General features: G+C 48.3%; 1 protein-coding gene across 26 annotated transcripts in view; it reads right to left on the bottom strand.

Moving 5' to 3' along the window:
* The window catches only part of PARD3 (par-3 family cell polarity regulator), a 514,965-nt gene that overhangs the window by 196,408 nt on the left and 295,034 nt on the right, over positions 1–23,523 (bottom strand). For all 26 annotated transcript variants that reach the window (XM_070056191.2, XM_070056180.2, XM_089312481.1 and 23 more), the window contains 2 exons: positions 15,094–15,244; positions 2,901–3,090 (listed from right to left, as the gene is read on the bottom strand). In XM_070056191.2, the coding sequence (XP_069912292.2) occupies positions 2,901–3,090; positions 15,094–15,244 (341 nt within the window). The remainder of the gene's footprint in view (positions 1–2,900; positions 3,091–15,093; positions 15,245–23,523) is intronic.

Here is a 23,523-nt window from a genome sequence, read left to right as displayed (position 1 = left end):
AGGCCAGGCGCAGGGGCCTCAGAATTTCAGGCAACAATTTTTCAAGGGCACGTGCGTGCCAAGTCAACACGGCACAGTGACCCCTTCCCTTCCTTGAACTCTGACACCTGAGCACCTTGACTTCCTCAGCTTAGACCAGGGAAGCTGTGTCCACAGGCAGTCCAAGGATGACCTGTGTTTTCTGTTTGTGTCATACATGATGATACACTGTAACAAACGCTGTTTGCCTTCTGTGTCAGTCTGTGATGTTTCATCTGCTACAACAGGAAGCAGGGTCGCGAGTGTATAAAGTCCCAGGGGCCCCATCACACGTGACGCGTAGTACTTGGCTGCAGAGGGGCTGGCGCTGTGACATAGTGGGTTGAAAATGCCGCCTGTGATGCTGGCATCCCTTATGGGCACTGGATCCTGTCCAGGCTGATCCACTTCCGATCCAGCTCCCTGCTAGTGTGACTAGCAAAGCAGCAGAAGATGGCCCAAGGGTTTGGGTCAATGCCACCCACATGGGAAACCCAGATGAAGCTCCTGGCTTCGGCCTGGTCCAGCCCGGGCTACTGCAGCCGTTTGGGGAGTGAACCAGCAGATAGAATATGTCTCTATCTCTCCCTCTCTCTGTAATTCTGCCTTTCAAATAAATAAAATAAACCTTAAAAAAAAAAAAAACCCTCAGAAAAGCAAACAAAAAAGAACTTCCAGAACACATATACCCAAGCTAAGAAATGTTCTGAAAGTGATGTGAAAATTCACGTGGTGAGAACGGTGGTGGTGAGAACGGTGACCCCAGTTGGTGGAAATAAACTCTACACAGAGTATTTCCAATAAAAAGTAACCCTTTGTATCTCAGAAGTGGATCTGTCCTGCACACGCTCCATCAACTCTTGTTGCACCAAGTGGAGCACTTTAAGCCCTGAGCTCCAGGAAGGCACCAAGCTCAGGCACAGGTGCGTGTGAGACCCAGTTTCCATCAAAAATGTTGGTTGATATTAAAAAAAAAAAAAAAATCACTGCCATGAACACTGCCTGGAAAACCACATCTCTCACCAAAAGCATTGCTGTTACGGTTTCCTGTGTCAGTCAGTGGGTAGAGAGAAGTCTATGCTACCAGTCCCCACACGAGAAGCACACCCATCTCACATACCTGCCCTCCCACCACCGCACAGGGAGCTGGAGCCACACACCACTGAAAACGTCCAACAAGCCTGGGAGTTATTAAGTCTTAAAATAAGTAAATATTCCTAAATCATGACATAATTAATTCTTCCCTATCAATAAACCCATTAAACTAACTTCAGACACAATAAACAGTGCACAGGGCTATTTAATGAGTTAGACTGCAGGGCTGACAGACACTCTTCAAAAGAATGTAACCATATCCTGACCCCCAGCATTATTAAAATTCCAGTTACTAATTCTGTCTTATTGCTCTTTTGTTTTCATAACATTCTCATGGTGGATTAGGGAGATCTTGTCCAAGTGAACGGCCGCCACGCTGCGCTGTGATTCCCAACAGCTGCCGCTCCTGTCGGCACAACCCTCTGCCTCTCGGGTTCACTGCCAGATTCCCCGCACCACGCTCACACAGGTCCTCACCTTTCCACTAGGGCCCTTTGGGCAAACGAGCAGCACAACCAGTGGTTTCTGTAGTTTCACCAGCGTCGTGTTTTATAAGGCCGCAAATGGACCCGCTCCTAGGACTACTTCCACCCACATTCTCATCCTGCTGACGGCTCCCTAAGACCCACACAGCCGGCACCAGGTCCCCACTGTCTCGGACAGCGGCCGCAGCAGGCAGTGCAGCAGCCTCCGTGGATCCCAGACCGGTGTTTACTTTGTAGAGCAGCCCTTGGATGTGCGGCCAAGAAACTCACGGCACGACACGCCAGGAGCACGTGGGCTGGAGGGCACTGCTCTCTTTCAACCCTGGGTTTGCAAAAAGAGAATTTAAAAAACTGGAGGCGAACTTTCCAAGCAGGTGAGATCATCCAAGAGAATGGGTGCAGAAATGCACAGCTGACTGGGCTGTCTCTGCGCTCAAAGGAGGGGGCTGGAAAGTGGTTCTCTTCGCTAAGATCACCCCTAGTTACTAACACCACTCCCCACCCTAGATACCTAATACTGAACAGTGACTGTAGTCACAGAAACGAGAGGTGGTGAGAGGACTACACACACATTTTAATGATCATTTTCCCAAGGTAGTCACAGAAGACCCCAGCGAAAGGGCAGCAAGGAATGCCATGGAATCCTGGACACGGTGAGCGTCACTAAGGGGGCACCCCCAGCAAGGGTTTACTGATGTGCAAAATGACAACACAGCAAAGAAAGGTGTAGCCCATGTTCATGAGACACACCCTGGCCCAAGGACACCCAGCACTCCACTCTGTGTGGGAGAGAAAGGGAGAAAGGCAGCAGGAGTCTGCCCCCGTCAAGATGTCGGAAGCAAGCACAGGAGCATTTTAAACAGCATGGTCAGGGTGTGCCACAAGGGGACCCTGAAAGTACTTCCTCCCACGGCCGGAACCCAAGGTTATCTGCTACCACCCAGTCAGAGACTGCTGAGAATTTCTTTACATAGTAGGAAAAATTTCTTCAAATTAGCAGTGATCCAAAGTCAACAGCGAACAGCAAAACTTGAAAACAAAGTGAGTAGGGCGTTTGGGTCAGGGGAAGATTTGTGTTGTTGTTTTGGCAAAATTCCTACCTGTGACCAGGGAAAGAAGAAAAGAACGGAGCAGGGTGCAGAGTCGGGGTGCAGCCTTTCATTAGAAGACCGAAAATGGGGAGCATGAGAACCCAGCCACAGGACAGGACTACACAACACCGACCGGCTGGCTCCTGGTAAACAGGAGCTAGAACGGCACCGAGATGAAACAAAGCTTCCCACCCCGGGAGGAGCAGCTCACCAGTCGGCTGAATCACTGATGGCAGCCTTGGCCCACGTGGCCACCTCTGTGGTCACGAAGCCCATGTCGTCGTGGGAGCTGGACGAGGACTGGTCGGAGAGCTGCGGCGGGAGCACAGGCAGCCGGTCGTCTTCGATGATGACGCTGTCGTCGTGGGACATGTTCACAGTGGGGGACAGCTGGAATTTACCTGTCCAGGGAAAACAGTGCAGACGTCACACAGAGCGCTCGCCGATGTATTTCAACACTTGGCTACCTCGGAAAAAGCCTGAATGTTCCACGTCTACTTGACCTGGTGGAACACGACAGAATTCACCACATTAAAAATAAAGTGTGCGTTGGTGGGGGAGGGATTCCCAAGATGGCAGAAGAGCAACAGGACGGTCTGATTTAGGCTGGCAGAAATTAATATAAGAAAGTGGAGAAAGTCCACAAGCAGGGTAAGGTGGTAGGGCAACTGCAGTGGGAGACCCTGAAAAAGCAGCAACAATGGCCAGACCTGCATGGAAAGTCAGACACACAGGAAGGTGCAAGACCCAGCAGCTTGGATGGGGAAGAAGCATCAGCCCTGGCAAACCAGGTGAGACAGGACTGCACAGGCCTGCGTCCCTGGGGATACAGCCAGAGAGACAGCTCAGAGAACTGCACCTCCCTGGTCCAGCCCAGTGGGGCCACTGCTCACCTGGTGGGGGAGGGGGCAGGAAGCAGCGTGTCTCTCTCCCCCTCTCCCTGCTAGAACAGCAACCCACAGCCAGTGATGGGAGGGCTGGTGCTGTTCTTGAACACTGTCAGGTAGCGGCCGCCCTAGCTTATGTGTGCACACTCAGCAATTATTGGGCTCAGCCTCCACCCAGTAGGCAGGGGCAGCCACAACAGCTCCAGAGCAACCAATGGAGATGTCTCCACCAGGCCAGCCACGCCCACCTGGCAACAGGAGGGGAAGGGGAGCCATCCCTAGGGAAGGGACGTGCCGCCTAAAGGACTCGCTTAGCACCAGCACAAAACCTGGACACAGCCTCCACACACCTCTTGGTACTCACTGAAGGTGCAGACATTCCACAAAGCCAGAGAGGCATAGCTCAAAGATAAAAGCCATCAAAAGAAAAAGAAAACTTCTACAAATGTCTAAAAGTAAATGCAGAAATTCAAGAAACAATAATAAGGAAGACACTATGAGGCCCCCAAAGGAACACAACAACACTTCAACATTAGCATGTGAAAATGAAGAGATTGAGGATATGCTGAAATGAAATTCAAAAAATTAATCCTGGGATTACTCAAAAGCATTCAGAAGCAAATCCATGAACAAAAGAAAATCATATGATAATGAAAAATTTTCCCATGAACTTAAGATTTTAAAGAGAAATGAAAAGGAAATGCTAGAAATGAAGAAGTCAATAGATCAAATAAAAAACACAGTGGAAAGCCTTAACAACAGAGTTGGTGAAGCAGAAGACATAATAGCCAAGCTAAAAGACAAATCTCCAGAAATTTTACAGTCAGACCAAAAACAAGAAGAAATTGGCAAACTTAAAAACAGTACTGGAGATAGATGAGATACTAAGGAGTGGACAGAGAGAAGAGAATAGAAAGCCTATTTAGGAAAATAATTACAGAAAACTTCCCTAATTTGGAGAAAGAAAGGAATGTCCAAGTACAGAAAGCATATAGAACTCCTCACAGCTATGGCCAGGAAAGATCTTCACAACACATTGCATTCAAACTTTCCACAGAAAAGCCTAAGGAAAGATTCCAAAATGTGCATGGGAGAAACGCCAGATTACTTTCAGAGGCTCTCCAATTAGACTCACAGCTGACTAGCTGACTTCTTATCAGAAACCCTACAAGACAGAAGACAATGGGTATCCAAATCTTAAAAAAAAAAAAACAGAGTACTCTACCATACAAAGCTCTGATTTATGAACAAAGGTGAAATAAAGACTTTCCATTACAAACATAAATTCAAAGAACATGTCACCAAATGTCCAGCCTTACAAAAGATGCTAAGGATGTGCTACACACAGAAAAACAGAAAAAAAGCCATCATCATGAAAGAATGGGAAGACAGAAAATCCCCCAGTAAAAGTACAAAATAAATCCAAAGTAAATGATAGGAATATTCATGGAAAAATGGTGGGCAAAGTAGTTACTTATAAGTCACCTTGAATGTAAATGGCTTCAACTCTCCAGTTAGAAGACACAGACTGGCTGAATGGGTTAAAAAACAAGATCCATCTATTTGCTGCCTACAAGAAACACACCTCACCAACAAGGATGCATGCAGACTGAAAATGAAAGGATGGAAAAATATATTGCATGCAAATGGGGAAAAAGAGGCGGCAGGTGTGGCCATCCTAATATCAGACAAAATAGACTTTAACACAAACATTGATAAAGGAGACAAAGAAGGATACCATGTAATGATTAAGGGATCAATACAACAGGAAGATCTGACTATAATAAATGTATATGCAGCCAATCATAGGGCATCTGGTTATTAAAAAGAACTGTTAACAGATCTGAAAGGAGACATAGGCTCCAATACAATAGTAATTGGGGACCTCAACACCCCACTTTCATCAATGGATAGATTAACCAGAGAGAAAGTCAACCAAGAAACAACAGAATTAATACTATGGACCAAATGGACCAAACAGATATCTACAGAACTTTTCACCCCACAGTGACAGAATACACATTCTTCTCAGCAGTACACAGAACGTTCTCCAAGATAGACCACATACTAGGCCATAAGCAAGTCTCAGCAAATACAAAAAAATGAAAATCCTACCATGCACCTTCTCTGATCACAATGGATTGAAGCACAAAACTAACAACTCAAGAATCCCCAGAACATAGGAATGAACAACATGCTCCCGAATGAATAGTGGGTTATAAAAGAAATCCAAAATCTTCTGGAAACCAAGGAAGATGACAGTACCTCATATCAAAACTTATGGCATGCAGCAAAAGCAGTGTTAATAGGGAAGTTTACAGCAATTAGTTCTTACATCAAAAAAATAGAAAGGCAGCAAATAAATGAGCAGTCAATGCAACTCAAGAACCTAGAAAAGCAACAACAAACCAAACCCCAAATTTGTAAGAGGAAAGAAATAATTAAAATTAAGGAATAAACAAAATTGAAAGGAAAAAAATACAGATCAATGAAAAGAGCTGTTTTTTTTTTAAATAAACAGATACCACAGAAATAAAAAGAATCATCAGGAATTACTACAAAGAGCTGTACACAACAAATCAGGAAACATAGGAAAAATAGATTCCTAGACACATACAACCTACCTAAATTAAGCCATGAAGACACAGCAAACCTAATCAGACCCATAACCAAGATGGAGACTGAATCAGTATCAAAGACCCTCCAAACAAAGAAAAGCCCAGGTCCCAACGGCTTCACTGATTAATTCTACCAGACATTTAAAGAAGAAATAATTCCAATTTTTCTCAAGCTATTCAAAACAACTGAAAGAGAGGGAATCCTCCCAAACCCCTTCTAGGATGCCTGTATCACCTTAATTCCTAAGCCAGAAAAAGATATGACACAGAGGGCCAGTGCTGTGGTGTAGTGGGTAAAGGGACCACCTGCAGTGCTGGCATCCCATAAGAGCACCAGGTGAGTTCTGGCTGCTCCACTTCTGACCCAGCTCTCTGCTATGGCCTGGGAATAGCAGCAGAAGATGGCCCAAGTGCTTGGGCCCCTGAACCTACATGGGAGGTCCAGAAGAAGCTCCTAGCTCCTGGCTTCGGACCAGCCCAGTTCCAGCCTTTAAGGCCATTTGAGAAGTGAACCAGTTGATGGAAGACCTCTCTCGCTATGCCTCTGATTCTCTGTAACTCTGCCATTCAAATGAACAAATAAATCTTAAAAAAAAAAAAAAAACAACAAAGAAGGAGAACTATAGACCATATCCCTGATGAACTCAAATGCAAAAATCCTCAACAAAAATACTAACCAACCAAATCCAATGTGTCAGAAAGATCAGTCACCTGGAGTAAGTGGGATTTATCCCTGGTATGCAGAGATGGTTCAACATCTGAAAATCAATAAATGTGATAAACCACATTAACAAACTGAACGCCAAAAACCATCCGATTCTCTAAATAGATGCAGAGAAAGCAATTGACAAAATTCAACACCCTTCTATGATTAAAATCTTAAGTAAACTGGGTACAGAGGGAACATTCCTCGATATAATCAAGACAATTTAGAACACAGTTATAGCCAGCTTCCTACTGAATGTGGAAAAATTAGAGGCATCCCCATTAGGATCTGGAACCAGACAAGGATGCCCACTTTCACCACTGCTATTCAGTACAGTCCTGGAAGTTTTAGCCAGAGCCATTAAGCAAGAGGATACAAAGGGATACAAACAGGGAAGGAGGAAGTCCAACTATCCCTATTTGCTGATGACATGATTCTATTTATAGGGTACCCAAAAGATTCCACAAGAGACTATCGGAACTCATAAAAGAGTTTGGTAAAGTAGCAAGATATAAAATCAACACACAAAAATCAATAGCCTTTGTATACACAGAAATGCCATAGCTGAGAAAGAACTTCTAAGATCAATCTCATTCACAGTAGCTACAAAAAAAAATCAAATACCTTGGAATAAATTTAACCAAGGATGTCAAAGATCTCTATGATGAGAATTACAAAGCATTTAAGAAAGAAATACAAGATACAAAAAGAATGGAAAAATCTTCCATGTTCATAGATTGGAATTATCAGTATCTTCAAAATGTCTATTCTACTGAAAGCAATTTATAGATTCAATGTGATACCAATCAAAATATCAAAGACATTCTTCTCAGATCTAGAAAAAAATGCTAAAATTCCTATGGAAACACAGAGACCCCGAATAGCTAAAGCAAACTTATATAACAAAAACAAAGCTGGAGGCAACACAATACCAGACCTCAAGACACACTAAAGGGGAGTTATAATCAAAACAGCCTGGTACTGGCACAAAGACAGACGTGTAGACCAATGGATAAGAATAGAAACTTCAGAATCCATGCATCTACAACCAACCTATCTTTGACAGAGGAGCAAAAATCGATCCCTGGAGCAAGGACAAAAACAACTGGTGCTGGGAAAACTGGATCTCCACATGCAGAAGTATGGAACAAGACCCCTACCTTATGCCTTATACAAAAATCCACTCAAAATGGATTGAAGACCTAAATCTGCAATGTGATACCATCAAATTACTGGAGAACACTGGGGAAATTCCACAAGAAAACAGCAGAAGAAAGACTTCTTAGAAAAGACCCCAGAAGCACAGGCAATCAAAGCCAAAATTAACAAATGGGACTACATCAAACTGAGGAGCTTCTGCACTGCAAAAGAAACACACAGAAAAGTGAAGAGGCAACCAACAGAATGGTAAGAAATATTTGCAAAAAGTATGCAACTGTCAAAGGATTAATGTCCAGAATCTATAAAGAGCTTAGGAAACTGAACCACCACAAAACAAACAACCTAGTATAGAAATGGGCAAAGGACCTAAACAGACACTTTTCAAGAGATGAAATTCAAATGGTCAACAAACACATGAAAAAATGCTGGGGATCACTAGCCACCAGGGAAATGCATCACAAAACCACAATGAGGTTTTACCTCACCCCCATTAGACTGGCTTTCATACAGAAATCAACAAACAACAAATTCTGGCACAGATCTGGGGAGAAGGGTACCTTACACTGTTGATTGGAATGTAAACTGGTACAATCACTGTGGAAGGCAGTATGGAGATAACTCAGAAATATGAAAATAGATCTACCTTATGACCCAGCCACCCCACTCCTGGGAACTGACCTAGGGGAAATGAAATCAGCAGATCAAAGAGTTATCTGAACCCCAATGTTTATTGCAGCTAAATTCACAATAGCTAAGACATGAAATCAACCAAAATGCCCATCAACTGAAGACTGGATAAAGAAATTATAGGGGCCGGCACTGTGGCGCAGTAGGTTAATCCTCCACCTGTGGTGCCGGCATCCCATATGGGTGCTGGTTCTAGTCCAGCTGCTCCTCTTCCAATCCAGTTCTCTGATGTGGTCTGGGAAAGCAGTAGAAGATGGCCCAAGTCTTTGGACCCCTGCACATGGGAGAGCAGGAAGAAGCACCTGGCTCTTGGCTTCGGATCAGTGCAGTTCCGGCCGTTATGGCCAACTGGGGAGTGAACCAACAGATGAAAGACCTTTCTCTCTGTCTCTCCCTCTACCTGTAACTCTACCTCTCATATAAATAAATAAAATCTTTTTTTAAAAGAAATTATATATACACACACTATGGAATACTATGTAGCAGTAAAATAAAAGAAATCCTGTCATTTGCAACAAAATGGATGCAACTAGAAACCATTATACTTACTAAAATAAGCCAGTCACAAAAAGACAAACACCATATGGTCTCTCTGATCTGTGGTAACTAACACAGTAGTTAAAATGTAATATATAGGAGCGAAACTCACACTCTGAAATGTGATGATTTTGAACAGCCCTTCCCTTTTGTTTAGTTTAGTTTTAGTTTAGGGCTTTTTTTTTCTTTATACTAATCAGTGAACGCTCTACTTAGTGTAGGATTAATCTTATAACTACAAAAATCAACTGAAAATTGATCTCTGTAAAAAGTAAGAACGGGGAAGGAAGAGGGAGGAGGAAGGCAGGAGTATGTGTGGGAGGGAGGTGGCAGGGGAAGAATCCTCATGTTCCCAAACATGTATATATTCAATTCATGAAGCTGTAGTCCTTTTAAACTAAATTTTAGGAAATACCTTAAAAAAGATACATAGTAAAAAGATACAAAAGTAAGAAAATTTAAAATAAAAAAAAAAGGGGGGTTCTGGGCCGGTGCCATGGCTCACTTGGTTAATCCTCCACCTGCGGCGCCGGAATCCTATATGGGCACCGGGTTCTAGTCCTGGCTGCCTCTCTTCCAGTCTAGCTCTCTGTTGTGGACTGAGAGGGCAGCAGAGGATGGCCCAAGTGCTTGGGCCCCTGCACCCGCATGGAAGACCAGGAGGATGCACCTGGCTCCTGGCTTCGGATTGGTGCAGCGCTAGCCGTAGCGGTCATTTGGGGGGTGAACCAACAGAAGGAAGACCTTTCTCTCTGTCTCTCTCTCTAACTCTCCCTATCAAATATATATATATATACATATATATTTGTCAAAATATATATTTGTCATATATATATATATATATATATATATATATATAAAGGGTTCTGAATTTATTTATTTTCACTTTATTTGAATGGCAAAGAGACAGAGATTTTCCATCCTTTGGTTCACCTGCCAAATGCCAAAGGCATCTGGAACTGGTGGGAGGGACCCAAGTCCACGAGCCACCACCTGCTGCCTCCCAAGGCACACATGAGCAGGATGCTGGAGTCAGGAGTCCAGCTGGGACTTGAACCCAGGTACTCCCACCAAATGGGCTGCTGGTGTTGCAGTCTTGACCATGGTGCAAATGCCTAGTCTAAATGTAGTACCCTTATTCTCCAGGAATGTGTCACCAAAGGGTTTCAAATCAATTACTACCCATGATGTCACAGCTACACACATCAGGGCGGCACACGGAGCCCGTCCCTGGCTATAAGCTTCTGAGAGCCACAGATGATCTGCAACACATCTCATGCAAGATTCCAGAGATTCAAGTTGTAAACATGCTTTGAGAAATTTTGCCTGGGAGCGTGGAGGAGGGCTGCTGACCTGAGTCCTACATGTGCTGGTTCATCAAGCAACTACTAGACACCAGGCAGCTGCTCTCAGGATAAATGCCTGCCTGCAGGGAAGCAGAGAGGCAAGGAGGCCGGAACCCTTCACCAATGCCAACATCAGAGCTGGGTTCTTCATGACGAGTTCTGGAAGAAGGGAGGACACTGACCCCAGCCACAACCACCATCACTAAGTGCGGGGGGAGGGGGGGGCGCTCTCAAGAGAGGCAAGGCCCACAGTGCTCAGGCCACGGCCCAGGAGCCTGAAGCTTCCAGCCGTTCAAGGCAGGCAGGACTCGGCCCTCTTGGTGCAGAGGCACAGCCATAGCTGTCCACACTGACAAGTCTCCCAGTGGAAAATCGGCTCAGGTGCACAGAATGGCATGACAGGTGTTTACATTCCACAGCCTTTCCGAGGACAGTCATTCCCAGGCCTTCACTCCTTACGGATAAAGCTGAGAGTCCACACGTTGTCACTTCACCCCCAGATCCTGTGCCACGCTTCCCCTGAGCCAAGGGTGTGCTGATGAGACACTGGTCCCCGGGCTGCCTTGGGAGAGGCCAGACTCAGACAGCATGCACCCAGCGAGAGGAGTGCCTGCCGGCCGGTTCCCCACAAAACAAGCAGCACCCACTGCTTCCCTGTGCCCCTGACAGGTGGGTGGGAAACTCAAGTCCAGTCTCCAAACCCAGCAATCAGCTCAGCTCTGCCCAAGCCCCCTCGATTCTCAGGGTACTTTAAGAAGTCTGGAAAATGGAATGAAGAGAGTTTATCCTGGTTCCAAAAAAAAATGCAATCCATGCCTAGCTTTTTTTCAGAACACACATTTTCCACAAACTCTTTCAAGACACTTCTTACGCATGGGCAGTGTACTCACCAGGAAGAGTGTTTGGGTCCTTGGCTCCAGGTACGCGGAGGGAAGACACAACTACATATTGTACTAAGCTGCTTCGGTCAGTGCAGCTCCTTCTTTAAGGCATCTGTAACACCTGGCATAGTGCAAATACAAAACCTCCGAGAGTGACTAAGAGCCTACAGGGAGTCCCCTAGACAAAGTCCCCTCAACTGCTCAACCAACTTCCAGGAATGCGAAAGGGAAACCAGTCAGTAGCCTGTGGAGGAGTGGAACAATGACACACAAACCGACTATTCAATGAACATTATTCAGTGGGAAATGTACATAGAATCAACCCCAGGCACGGTACCAGAATTGAGGCCACATGGGCCGCTGATGTGACTCAAACCCAAAGCAAGAGTAAAATTCCATTTTTCATGTCCACACATGTTCCAACATGAAGAAAAACCCACTGCAAACTCATGGACACACAACCTGCTGAGGTCACTTCTGAAACACATTCAGAGATTCCAGTTCTGCTTCCACTCTCCAGACAGAGAGACTGGCAGGAACATGAAGTTTCTAGGATCCCAAAGCTGAACTTGGAACATGCTTTATGAAGCAAGCCTGCTGGGTACTATGGTAGCTATACTTACTAGGGTTTTGCTGCTATTATTAAGACAGCATGGCAACCAGAAAATACAAGGAAGACAGCATAGGTAATCTCCCCACAATGCACTTGCTGATGGCTGTCCAAGAACACTCATTCAAAACTCAAAATTCCATCCAAACAGATGACAGTGTGCGAACTCTTGCCTTTGGTCATGATTCTGGCTGACCCCCACCAAAAGCTAAGGAGACCGATCAGGTTTGAGACATTTGGGACAAACGACACAGAGAAACTCACACCCAAACTTGGCTGGGCAGCTCGGGAAGGGTGCACCTTCCTTCAGGTCCCCACTTTTCTAAACAAGGAGGGGTGCAGGCTGGAGCCGGTGAGCATGGAGGCTGTTTGCAAACATTCACCTCTCTAACGTTCCCATCCCAGAGGTTCTAAGTTCTGAGGCCAGTGAGCACCTCTGCCTGAAGGCGTGGGCACTCAGCACTACGTTAATCAGCTAGTATTCATCATGGCACCTCGGCATTCCCGAGAGGACGGCTTGTAGGAAACCACCTAAAGCAAAACAACACCAGACCCCACACGAGGTCTTGGGACTTCACTTCCCTCTCTGTTAAGTAAGCACGTGTCACTGAGGACATCCGATATCCTTCTATCACAAAGCCAGTTCCTTCTGGGTGATTTTTCAGAAACCTCTCCACTGGGATGTGTTCCCACAGAAAGGGATCACAAGACCTGAACATCCCCGTGGCTCCAAAGTCCTACGAGGAGAACATCTATGTGAAAACATGCGCTCCTCACCATAGCCCCCCTCACTTCTTAATGCAATCAACATCAACCAGAATTTCAAAGGGAGGTTCCCTGGGTATCACAGCAGACCACAAAGGGATTGCTCCCAACTGCGATGTCCACACAGTGTCCTGTGTGGCCACTGTACCTAACAAGACAAGCATGAGCCCAGGCAGGATCTGAGGGCTACCAGGCCCCTGCCCAGTGTGCAATCGGCAAACACTGTTGCTGGTGTGCTGGTGGTTCAGACTGCAGGAAACCCAATACTCCACCGCCTCACGCTGGGTGTTCTCTTGCAAGGGAGCATCATGTACCAGACTTCTAACTCTACGTGCTAACTAACATCACCAACAGCATTTGACTCTTAGGGCCAACGATCCCAGAATAAGGACAAAGGAAGACAGAGAAATTTTAAAATTTGCACAATCTAAGAGAAGTCAAGTACACACATTTATTGGGGTACAATTCTATAGGACCCCCAGTTTCCAGGATGACAGGTAAACAGAAATCTTAGGAAAACACTCATGCATCGCCCCTCTGGCCTAACACCAGACAGCACTGGGTCTGTCCACACCAAGCCAAAGTGCCCGAGGACAAGCACAGAGGTGGAGGGGACCCCTAGCCCTGGGAGTGCGTGGCATTCTGGAGACAGCTGCAGATGGGTTGAGTAACCCACACTGAGGACCAGGAAGCCACTGCTCAGGCAGTCAGGGCCACGAACCATGGAAAAAGGGACCCCTCAGCCCACAGGCACACGCCGTGAACAGTCACTGGGTGAAGTGGGAGGGGCCGGGTTTGCTTTTGAGTTTTAGTTTCCACCTTCCTCTGGAGCACCAGGGGTTGGGGGCAGGACCAGGGATCTGCGTCAGTGTGGCAAGTCCTGCGTTCCAGTAACAAAGGGGAAATCAGAGTGATGCACTCTGTATGCCCACAGCTGCGTGGGCACGCACAGATCCGTGCACGTACGCTCCGTCACGGGGTCTACAATGTCACTGATAAACCAGAATCTTACAAAGAGTTCTCCACCAAAGCCAAAAAGCAGACAGAAACCCTGACAGCAGTGTCAAGAAGACAAACCACAAGCAAGGGTTCAGGGTGATAAACTGCACAACGACCATCGCCTGACCGGTGTTCAACCCAACAGGCGCTCCATCTGACAAGCGGAGCCTCCCCTGCTGACTATCGGGAAGCTGACAAAGTTAAACCAGAGCCGGCAGGTCTAAGCTCAGTGCCTGACAAGGCAAGAAAGGGAGATTCAGCAAACTCTCCAGGAGGATCAGAGAACAGGGAATTCTACAAGCGTGTTTCTGTCTTATCCCATCACGGCCAGGAGACAGTTCCAGACAGGCAGAGACTGCTTTCCATTCCTCTTGGCGTCCACACACAGGAAAACACAACACCTTGCCCACAGTGGGGTTTCCCGACGCCCACAGAGGAGGGGAAGACTTCCCTGCTCCCATGCAGCTTCACAGTGAAGACCCGACTCACTTCAAATCCGCATGCAACGAGCACAAAATGAAACCAAACAGGGTTTCGTTTTAAATTAGAGCCTCGCAAAACCCACCAGCAATGAGGTCGGTGTTATTCTCATCACAACTGCTGCTTCAGCCTGAGGACTCTCAAGCTGATCCCAAGATTAGCAGCACAGTAAATGCAACCACTCGGGCGCCAAAGCGCGTCTTTATGAACTGGATCTGTGAGTAGCAGCGGAGCGGTCACACAGCTGCTGCTCACCGCCCTATCACCCACCGGGGCCGCGCTGAGGGCTGCTGGGGATCCAAACGCAGGACAGCAGAAACACGATGGAGGAGGAGGAACATCCTCCTGAGTGCAAACCAGCTGCTGCCGCTCGCGCCTTTCTGCATTTACACACATCCTGTGCTTCTCCCAGACTGCTACTCAGAATGCTCCTCCTTATCAATAAACCACCGCATACAACAGCTGCACCTCTGACCCAAACCAGCCAAGACGATCTCGATCTCCACGGCTGGGGAGCATCTGCAGAGGACCCCCTCTCCCTTCTGCTCTCCGCACAGGAACAGGGTCTGAAACCCGCTCCACACCCAGCGCACCGGGGCGCTCCTCATCTCCGCGCTTCCCGAAAGATCCGGAGGACTCTGCGGGTCGTTTCCCAGGGGACTCCGCACTCACGGTCTCTCCGCGAGCCACAGGAAAGCGTGGCACACGTGCAGTTACCCTGACTCACCCACGATCCGACCGAGAGCAGCGCTCCTCGCGGGCGACTCCTCCAGCTCCTCGATGCCACTGTAGAGCGAGTGCGAAATCCGCCGCTCGCTGTCTTCCAACACTGTTTCGATGGGCAGCTCTGGTCCAGCAGGGCTCCCAGGTGACTTCAGCTGCACAGGAGGGGGAGGGGAGGGAGGAAGGCGAGAGGAAATCAGCACTGGCAGCCATTCATGCCATGGGGGGATGGGGACAATGGGCTGAGTCCAACTGGGAACCAGGACCTTCACCGGTACCAAGATGAGGTGTGATGGCAGTGCTGCTGAACACCAGCGCTCTGCGCCCTCCACACGGCGCCCCCAAACGGGGAAAACGCGCACAGTAAAGACCTTCTCAAAGAGCCCTATCTGGCTGCTACTGTGTCATTCCCACCGTTGGTATCTGTGGCCGCCCACTCCAGTCCCAGTTCCCTTCAGAATCTGACACTAGATACTGCTCTGGGAAAGGCACGCTCCATGGGAAGCAAGCCCAAGGGCGGCTCAGCAGTTTGCTTGTAGACCTTCAGGTAAATATGCAAACACTCATATACGTGACAGTGCAATTATTACCACAACCCACACTGGTCAGCTTGGTGTCATCAGCAATACACGGGACCTAAATCTCTTCTTCGGGAAATTAACTAGAATCATGGTATCCTGTCACTCAACTTTTCATACAGAACAGTGCATAACCAAGTACACAGGTCCACAGTGTGCACAGGTACAGAAGCAGGGACCATGTGTCCCCACACAGCACAGACACGGGACAGCACGTGACCTAGTACACACGTCCACAGTGTGCACGGTACAGAAGCAGAGCCATGTGTCCCAAACAGCACAGACACGGGACAGCACGTGACCTAGTACACACATCCACAGTGTGCACGGTACAGAAGCAGAGCCATGTGTCCCCACACAGCACAGACACGGGACAGCACGTGACCTAGTACACATGTCCACAGTGTGCACAGGTACAGAAGCAGAGACATGTGTCCCCACACAGCACAGACATGCGAAAGCACGTGACCTAGTACACACATCCACAGTGTGCACAGTACAGAAGCAGGGCTACATGTCCCCACACAGCACAGGCATGTGAAAGCACATGACCTGGTACACATGTCCACAGTGTGCACGGTACAGAAGCAGGGACCACGTGTCCCCACACAGGACAGACACAGGACAGCACGTGACCTAGCACACACGTCCACAGCATGCACGGCAATACAGAAACAGGGACCACGTATCCCCACACAGGACAGACACAGGACAGCACAGAAACAGGATAGCACAGGACATAGCACACAGGCCCACAGCATGGCAATACAGAAGCAGGGACCACGTGTCCCCACACAGCACACAGCAGGTGTACTTCACACACGGACACAATGCACCATGTTAACCAGGAACCCAGGGGCCTTTCTCTGACCAAGGAGCAAGTGACCACACAGCCTTCATGACAGCAGCCACGCGTGCACAGCATCTTCTCCCCCCCGAGTCACACGTTTATGCTGTGGAGGCCCGGACACAAGTCTGCTCCAGGGAGACAAGGTATACTGAGCCACTAGCCTCACCGCGTGGGCTCTGGGCAGAACCCGGCAGGCTCGGCTCCCTCTGGGATGCTGCGGTGGCAGCCGTGCCCCAGAGGGCAGGAGCAGACAAGAGCTCGGACCACTGCGGTCCCTGCGCCTGAGGAAGTGGTGATTTCTGTTGGAGGCGTTCGTCTGCTTCATACAAACGAGCAATTTAATGAAGCTCTGAAGGCAGACTTATGGCTCCCAGTTTGATAAGCACCAGGAGGCCAGAAAGCATGGAAGGTCAGCACAATTACCACTGCAGGCGCGTCCTGCTGCGGGAGGGCCGGCCGCGCCTGCGCCCTGCACTAGACCAGATAAGGCTCGCGCTGCGAAATGAGGATTTATTGTACTACTTTTTTTTTTTTAATTGCAGATGGCAACTGACAGCTTTATGGAAAAGGAAATTAAATATTCAAGGTCTCTGACATAAAGACATTTTTAGAAGAATTCAGGGTCTAAATTCGAGGATACTCTGGGAGGCAAAAATGAAGCTCAAAATACTAAGACTCCCTACGTTTAGGGACAACTGTGCTTTTTAAATGAGGACATGCATTATGAGACTTGCTACAGAACTCTCTATAAACAACTCCTGCTGCTTATACAATAATTTATTTTATCTGAAGGCAATTTATCCACAAGTTTGCCTTAACATACATTTCATTGACCTATATAATTCTGCAGCTTTCCAAATGATAAAACCTTTATAAATTCCCTTCATGAGAAAACCCTAAGTATCCCAACAGGCTGTTCTAAAATTTTACAACATCAAATAAAAATTCCATTTAAGAAAATAGCGCAGGCAGGGCTTTTGGCGGAGAAACAATGAGCCCCCTTCAGAAAGAACCTGGCCAGCCAAGGTTTGCCTGGGAACAGCTTATGCCTCCCCCATCTCCAGACCCACGGTTCATCTGCATCTGAAAAGGCAGATGTAAATGAAGACATCAACAGCCAACTGCAGAAATACTTAACAGCAGATACAATGCCTTTTCATTTCTTGTAAAAAAAATGTTTGGGGAACAAGGCTTTGTTTTAAATCTTTTGATGATTAATTTTTTGGGGGGAGAACCAGTGAGAAAGAGAAAGCTGTGTGGGCCAGCGCCCCAGCCACACTGAGGGAAGGGCACAGCCAGGAGCCCCGCTGGCAGGCTCCTACCATGAAAACCTGAACAAAATTCAGCTTAGCTGGAAGAAGGAACTAGAGTAAACAAAGGCTATTTTCACGTTGCTGTCAGTTGTTGTTGAAATTGGGAAAATTTTCCACAGGCCCACTTAATTCTGTTCTGGTAGCCAGTGGCTGTTGGCCCCTTCCAAGGATCACAGAACAGAAGCAGCAGAGAGACCAGTGCAGGTGGTGCAGCCTTTGGCTAAAGCCACTGACAGATGTAAAAGGTGACTACTGCTCCTGATTCTGTATCCAAGCATGTATTCCACTCTGCTCATTGTCCCCAAAAACAGTAAGTGAACAACAAAGATTCCCATAAATCAGTATCTACTTACTTACAAAGGTATAATAAAAAGGAAATACCCTCAACATCTGAAAACAATATAAAATACAGAACCCTTTTAGAGACGATATTCAAATGACCAAATATTGCTTTCATGATCAGAAAATAACAAATGCTCTTTAATAACAAAAACTGGATATTAACCAATGAGTAAGCTTTTCATTATATACTTGGCACATTCTTAGGAAGAGCTAAAATCTTTTTTAAAAGTAATAATTTTAAAAAAGCTCATACAATTTTTGAGGGCTTGAACAGACTCTCACTGGGCTGTACAGTGAGCCGAATGGTGCTGCACATCAAGAAAGCGTCCCCATAACCACCAGGCCATACGCCTGGCCTGGGCAAGAGGTTTGGACAGTTAACCAAAGAAGATGGCAAACAAAACCATGAGTTCTGCTCACTGTCATCCATCAGGGATGTGCAAATTAAAACTGCAACGTGATACCACTAACAGATGAGAAAGACAAAAAACAAAGACTGGCAACCCCACAGGCACAGGAAGGTGTGAAGCAACTGGAACATTTTTCGTGTGCCTGGCGAGAATGCAAAATAATACTTTGGAAAACGGTTTGGCAGTTACATATAAAGTTAACCATACACTGACGTTTCAATCCAACCTCTCATTCACAGGCATTTGACTGAATGAAAGAAAAACCTGTGTTTAACATAAAAACCTACTTGTGACTGTTTTAGCAGCTTTATGCCTAATCACCCAAAGCTGCAAATAATCCACAGGTCCCTCAGCCGAGGAGCAAATAAATGGTGGCACACCCACACAGGGTGCATTATTCACCGACAAAAAGGACAGGCTACGGATGCCATGCAGCTCATCTCAAACTCACCACACCAGGTGAGGAAGTCAGATTCAACAGGTTCCATGACCAAGGTTATCTACCTGGGGATGTCATTTATGTGCCATTCTGCAACAGGGGTACCCAGTCCAAAGGATGGAGGAAAGGAGAGATGGGGGGGGGGTGTTGATGAACCGTTCTGTACCTTGTTTGTGGTAGTGGTGGCGAGACAGCCCCTTGGTTCTGTCAGAACACACGGAACTGTCTTTTGAAATGAAGGAATTTTACTGTTTGTCAATTAAAAAAAGACCAAAAAGAAAATACCTCAAGAGCCTCCATTACAGCCACTGAGGAGTGGGCCGGGCTAGGCTGGGCCTCAACACCCAGTGTTGGTAAAGTGGTACGGCCTTACCTGTGGCGCCATCTTAGGCTCTGGCCCTATTGCCATTTTGTACAGAAAGTTGGATTCTAAGCCCAGCCGGGTTTACTGCAAGTCAGGTGACCAAACAGCCCAATCACAAGCGCCAGCTCCACCCCCTCCCTAACAGGACTTGCTGCTCCCACGTCCTTACCCCAGCAAAGCTATGACGCCCTGTTCCCCAGCACGCGCTGCTACTCTCTCCTGCACCGGGAGGCAGCCTGTCTGCTGTTCGGTGTGCTTTGTGGTGACCTTCCACCCTGGGCACCCAGGACCACAGTCTGGCTAGCACTGACTGAGCTGATCCTACTGGACATTTCACACTGGAGAGCATATCCCATTCTATCACTGACGCCGGCACAGGCTGAATAACCAGGTTGCGAAACTCACGGAGACACAACAATGACGGAGGTGCTTCCTAAATGACACCTGGGTCTCCTAGACGTGGCTTTCATGGCAGAGGGCACCACTTCCTGTTGAGATGGAGCCACTGCACCAAGACCTCAAGGATGCACTGCAGGGAGCACAGGTGTCCAAAGCACAGGTGCACAGGGAGGGAAGATGAAAAGACGGGCGGTGGGGTTCCAGGGCCCAAGTGCAGCAGATCCCACCCCCTCTGAAAGCCTGTGCGCGTGCATCTGTGTGTGTGTGCGTGTGCGTGCAGCGTCCACAACACCTCACATCCAAGTAGACCCACTCATGTGTGCCAGGGGCCAGGATGTCTTGCTGTGTGACTGCCTGGGCACCAGGCCCTGCAGCCATTAAGCAAATGACTTGAACTGCCTGCATTACAAAGTGAGGAGTGCCCTTAGGGGCACCTGAGGCCCCTTCCTATTCTAAGGCAGCTTTCACACTGTAAGAGGATTAAACCAGACAAAAAAGGGACTTCAAATCATCCTTGATGACTAAATCCCTCTAAGTGGGGCCAGAGACAAAAGCTCACCTGGGGGACTCTCTGCTGTGGTGCTGAGACAGGCTTCACACAAAGCCTCTTGCAAAGGAGGGGAAGGCAAGGACTGGGAGCTATGCTACACCACAGCCCTGCCTAGGAAACATGAACCCTGCACATGACTAACTAGGAGGCTGCACAGCCCACCGTGGATACCAAGGAAGAAAGCAGGTGAGGACTCTCAGCCACAGAGCTACCTGCTGGGAAGGTGAGACCAGTTTTTCTCTTCTTGCTTTTCCAAAGCTGAAGCAGTGGTCAGTCAACAAGGGGAGGACCCTTCTCTCCAGAAAAGTACAGAAGGGGAGGAGTTAGCCCAGAGTTCCAACTCCTGCGCAACCACCAGGTCTCACATCAGAATGCCCAACGTGGATCCCCAGCTCGGCTTCTGATCCAGTGTCCTGCTGATGCACGCCCTGGGAGGCAGTAGGTGAGGGCTCTAGTACTTGGTCCCGCCACCCATGTGGGAACCCATTTGGACTTCCAGGCTCCTGGATGCACCAGGCCAGCTCTGGCTGTTGGAGGCGTTTAGCGGGCGAACCAGCAGATCTTTGTCTTGTTCTCTAACCGTCAATCAGTCAGTCAAGGAGAGAAACAAGGACTGCTGTGAACTGTTTTCAAACACAGCTAAGCAGAGCACCAGCTCCACCCAAAAGCCGCCAACGAAACCTGGAAACTGCCCGACTGCACCTTACCTGAGGGCTGTTTCAGAGCTTGCCCTTCTAATAGGAGCACTAGGTCCTTGTTTCCTAGCTGAATGCCAGGCTCTGCAGGGCTGTGGCCCTCAGCACTCCATCCACGTGGATGCTGGATCCAAGGGACAGACAGGCAAGCACAGCCAGGGCTTTGGCCGTCTCAGAACTTCTGTTCCAAGAGAGAAACCAGTGGGAGGCTGTGTGGAGTGAGGTACACCCCTGAGGAAGAGGAGAGCTGGAGGCTCCACCAGTCTTAGCTAGAGCTCCATGGTGCAGTGCCAGGGGCTGAGGCGAGGACTCACCGAGGGCCCAGGGCAGAGGCACAGGGGCCTGGCTCCAGCAACCCCAAGGACACAAAACCCAGGTACAAAGGGGCAGGGTCGTAGCACGCAGCCAGCACGTGTGCTCACCTCTCCATTACTCACACACCTATTCCGTGTAAATGCTATGTAAACAGCTGAGGTTCAGCATTGCTCAGGGCATGGCAAGAAAAATGGTGTGCACAGCTGTTATGTTCCCTCTGTGTGTGGTTGATGCAGCAGACGTGGAACCCGTGGATACAGAGGCAGGAACTTGCAAACTCTTGTGGAAACATGGATTAGGGATCATTTTATCTTGGTGCTATACATACTTTGAAATCCGCACATACTTTTCTCATAATTTGCACTCTCCGTGAAATCTGTGAAGACCCCCGGAACCAGTGGTGACGGATGGCCATGGACGAAGCTCAGCCAGGGAACAGGTGCAGCCGAGAAAGCAGCAGCCCAGGCAGAGCCATGAGATTCACCGAAAAGGGCAGAACAGGCAGAAAACACGCACACCCAGAGGCATGAGCAGCAAGGAACGCGGGCAAGCAGCAGCCCCCAGAGCAGGTCCCCACGGGCAACGCCAGGCGAGTAGGAGTGCACCGTGGTCTTCCAGACAGCAGCTGGTAAGGGAGCTGGCCAGTAACTTTAAAGGAAACACGAAGGCAAGGAAAAACGTGGCAAAGGACAGCCAATCCCAAGATCTTGGTAAACCTCTTCTTCTCGAGTTAAGTGAAGCATGCCAAGCCCTTGATTTACACATGAGCAGGGCACAGGTCCAGAGGACAAACCACTACCTGAGACAGCGGCATCCCCTATCAGGGGGCCTGGATTCAAATCCCCACTCTGCTTATGCTCCACCTTCCTGCTAACGCACACACTGGGAGGGAGCAGGTGATGCCTCAACTACTTAGGCCCCCACCACTCACATGGGAGACCCAGATGGAATTATCAGGTCCTAATTTCAGCCTGGCCCAACCCTGGCCGATGAGGGGCATTTGGGGAGTGAAGGAACAGATGAAAAATAAGTCATCTCAACTCGCTCCTTCTCTCTCTCCCTGCCACCCCCCCCCCCACATCTGCCTTTTAAATAAGATGAAAAAAAATAAAGATCTAAGATAAAATGAAGATGAGAGACTATAACAAGGTGTTTGAAACGGACAGATGGAACTGTGTGGCCAGATAATGCCGGCAGGAGGCAGAGCCCAGCGTGTGATCCTGGCGTGGGGTCCCTTCCTACAGCAGGAGGCCCATGCCGATATCAACACTTCCCTGCAACGTCACTGACACGTGCACTCTCCAGACCCCGGGAGAAGATGTCCCAGTAATACAACAGAAGAACAACGGCAGCAGAAGCATCTCTCAGGCCCCGAGGAAGCCGAAACGGGCTCTTCTGTCTTCCTCCGATTCCTTATCAGGACAAGAGGCTTCTCGGCACGGCACCACGCACAGCATTCAGGTAAGGCTTTTGACAGAACTGCATAATAAGCTTACCACGTCCTAAGAAACAGCAATAGCAAGTGCCGTATGCAAGACACTGCAAGGAATGACGAATATTGAAGTCCACCACTGTCGACGGCAGCTGTCCCCACACTGAAGCTCAAGGGCAGAGGCGCCCCGAGTTGATCTGGGGGTGCCGGCTCCCAGCATGTTACTGGGCAGTTACGTGGGAGTACCACGCGGCTTTGACTAAAGCACCGTCAGCCAAGCCATGCTTGGCTGCTGCCTGGGGCACAGCCAGGAATGGTGAGAAGAGGGCGGAGGCTGAATGCTGGTCCCCAGTTCACTGCAGGTACTTCCACTTCCCCTAACGACACTTTCTGTGAAAGGAAACTTCGCAGGGCCGATCTTATTTGATTTTAAAACGTAGGACGCTAAGCCTCAATAAAACAAAATCAAGCTAACTTTGCGTTTTGATGAGGTCATCCTACAGCTGGTGGGTTCCTTCTCACAGATGGGGGAAAGTTAGTCCTCAGGTTCCAAGGGCAGTTACCAAATCCAACCCCAGCTTGTTTTTCACCTTGAAAGGAAGGCGGGGGTGCAGGCTGACGCTGTGGAGCACAGCCGCTTAAGCAGCTGCCTGGGATGCCGCATGCCCTGCAGAGGAACCTGGGAGCCAGAACCCCACCACTTCCGATTCTGCTAACACGACCCTGGGAGACCGCGGTGACACTCAG

Source organism: Oryctolagus cuniculus, chromosome 13, assembly GCF_051225735.1.
Source record: "Oryctolagus cuniculus isolate XC-2025 breed Fujian yellow rabbit chromosome 13, ASM5122573v1, whole genome shotgun sequence".
Classification (NCBI taxonomy): Eukaryota; Metazoa; Chordata; class Mammalia; order Lagomorpha; family Leporidae; genus Oryctolagus; species Oryctolagus cuniculus.
Note: the sequence above shows the minus strand (reverse complement) of the source record. Positions and strands in the feature narration are given on the sequence as shown.